This window comes from Eublepharis macularius, chromosome 7 (genome assembly GCF_028583425.1).
Source record: "Eublepharis macularius isolate TG4126 chromosome 7, MPM_Emac_v1.0, whole genome shotgun sequence".
Taxonomy (NCBI): domain Eukaryota; kingdom Metazoa; phylum Chordata; class Lepidosauria; order Squamata; family Eublepharidae; genus Eublepharis; species Eublepharis macularius.
In genome coordinates this window covers 133,910,420-133,912,463 of record NC_072796.1, presented here as the reverse complement: position 1 = coordinate 133,912,463, position 2,044 = coordinate 133,910,420, and the positions used below count along the sequence as shown (strand labels likewise).

The following is a 2,044-nucleotide window of genomic DNA, read 5'->3' as shown; positions in this document are numbered from 1 at the left end:
TCCTGACATGAGTTTGTGAGCCAGAACACTGGAGTTCCTTCCCAAAGTCTGATGCGTGTATTATCACTGCAAACTATCTTCAAACTACCCAGATCTTCCCCTTGCCTGTCATGAAAACTTTGCTTTCTCATTTGTGTTCACAGGAGGAATTGCTGCTTCTTTCAGCTGAGACAACTGTATGTGGAAGAGACCAGTGTCTACAAAGTGGCGCCGTCAGTATGACTGAGCTGAACAAAACATTAGATGATTGCATAGCTGCTATTATCCATCAGTACCCATGTACAAATTTAAAAGACATAGATAACTGTTTGTTAAGTGACAAAACATTAGTTTGTTTTATCATCTTGATCTGCACACTTGGCCTGATTGGGAACGGAATTGTATTCTGTCTTCTCTGCTGCAGCATTAAGAGGAATTTCTTTTCTGTCTACATTTTGAACTTAGCTGTAGCTGACTTTGGTGTCCTCATAGCTGCAGTCAGTTTGTATATATGTGCTTGGATTTCTCCTAAACCTGCTTCCAGTGTTTCCATTTCTAAAACATACGAGCATTTGATTTACCTGTATTTCTTTGTGCAATGCTCAAGCATTCATTTCCTTACGGCCATGAGTGTCGATCGATGTTTGGTCATCCTTTTCCCAGTTTGGCATCGATGCCACCGCCCAAAGAATTTCTCTGCAATTGTGTCGACTGTCCTCTGGGGTATATCCTGTATATTTTTGGGAATTTTTTTCAGTTGTTGGAATGGAACAAACACAATCATTATAATATCCTTTATGATTTTCTTTTCTGTCATGGTAATCTCTACTCTGATTCTATTCATCAAGGTCTGTTGTAATTCACGTCTTCGGCAACATGGAAAAATTCATATGGCTATTTTGCTTTCACTGCTTTTCTTTATTATCACTGCAATTTCCATATGTTTGTTTGTGAAATTTTCCAATTCTATGAACAAACTCTCCTCTGTTACCCTTTTGCTCACCTGCATGAATAGCAGCATCAATCCTGTTATTTACTTCATCTTCGGGAGATATTGGGCTTCTCGTCTGTCCGGGACAAGGATTCAAGGATTCAAGGATGCACTCTGGAGGTTTTTCAGAGAGGAGGATAGTTATGGAAGTCGTAGAAATGAAGAAGAGAACCCTAAAACAACCTCTGTTTTGATGACTTCTTAAAGCGTTCCATTATACAGTCTTGTGCCAACAGTGTTGTGGGAGTGAGGACGCACACACACACACAAATTTGCCTTGTACAAAATCAGACCATTCGGTTCACTGTTGTATATTCAGACTGGTAGCTACTCTCTGGGTTCTCAGGTAGTGGAGTTTCATGTTACCTGAAGTGGAAATTTCTGTCAAGTCTAAGTTGAGGGCACTTGGCAGAGTTTTCATGGCAAGAGGCTAACAGAGGTGGTTTGCCTCTGCAACCCTGGTCTTCGATGTATTGTCGAAGGCTTTCACGGCCAGAGAACGATGGTTGTTGTGGGTTTTCCGGGTCTTCGTTTCCTGGTCTTCGTTGGAGGTCTCCCATCCAATTACTAACCCAGGCTGACCCTGCTTAGCTTCTGAGATCTGATGAGATCAGGCTCACCTGGGCTATCCAGATCAGAGCTTCATGTTACCTAGTACCTGACAATACCTGGTATCTGAAAAAGGGGGCTCTGAGTCTCGAAAGCTTATACCCTCAAAATCCTGATGTATAAGAGCTTTAGAATACAAACTCCCTTTTTCTGAGGTATCTGAAAAAGAGAGCTCTGATTCTTTAAAGCTCATACCTTGGAAATCTAGTTGGTCTTTAAGGTGATACTAGACCCAGTTCTTGCTCTAGTACTTGAACAGTCAACTCCTGTAGAATTGTTTTGCTCTTTTTCTCTGTAGATGAGGGATTGCTCTGATTATTATCTTGAAAGGATTCCAAGACTAAAATCCACCTGGAACAGGGCCTTTTTAGTGACTGCTCCAACGATGTGGACTGCTGTCCCCAGGATGTCTTCTTTAACTTCTCTTTAACTACAGTGAAAACTAATCTATTTGTTCAACTGTGC

The 2,044-nt window shown here is 41.3% G+C and overlaps 1 protein-coding gene across 1 annotated transcript; it reads left to right on the top strand.

The window, feature by feature from the left end:
• Window positions 1–218: 218 nt before the first annotated feature.
• Window positions 219–1,175, top strand: LOC129333985 (mas-related G-protein coupled receptor member H-like). Its single transcript, XM_054985909.1, has one exon. It carries the CDS (start codon window positions 219–221, stop codon window positions 1,173–1,175), a length of 957 nt encoding a protein of 318 aa, XP_054841884.1.
• Window positions 1,176–2,044: the final 869 nt, after the last annotated feature.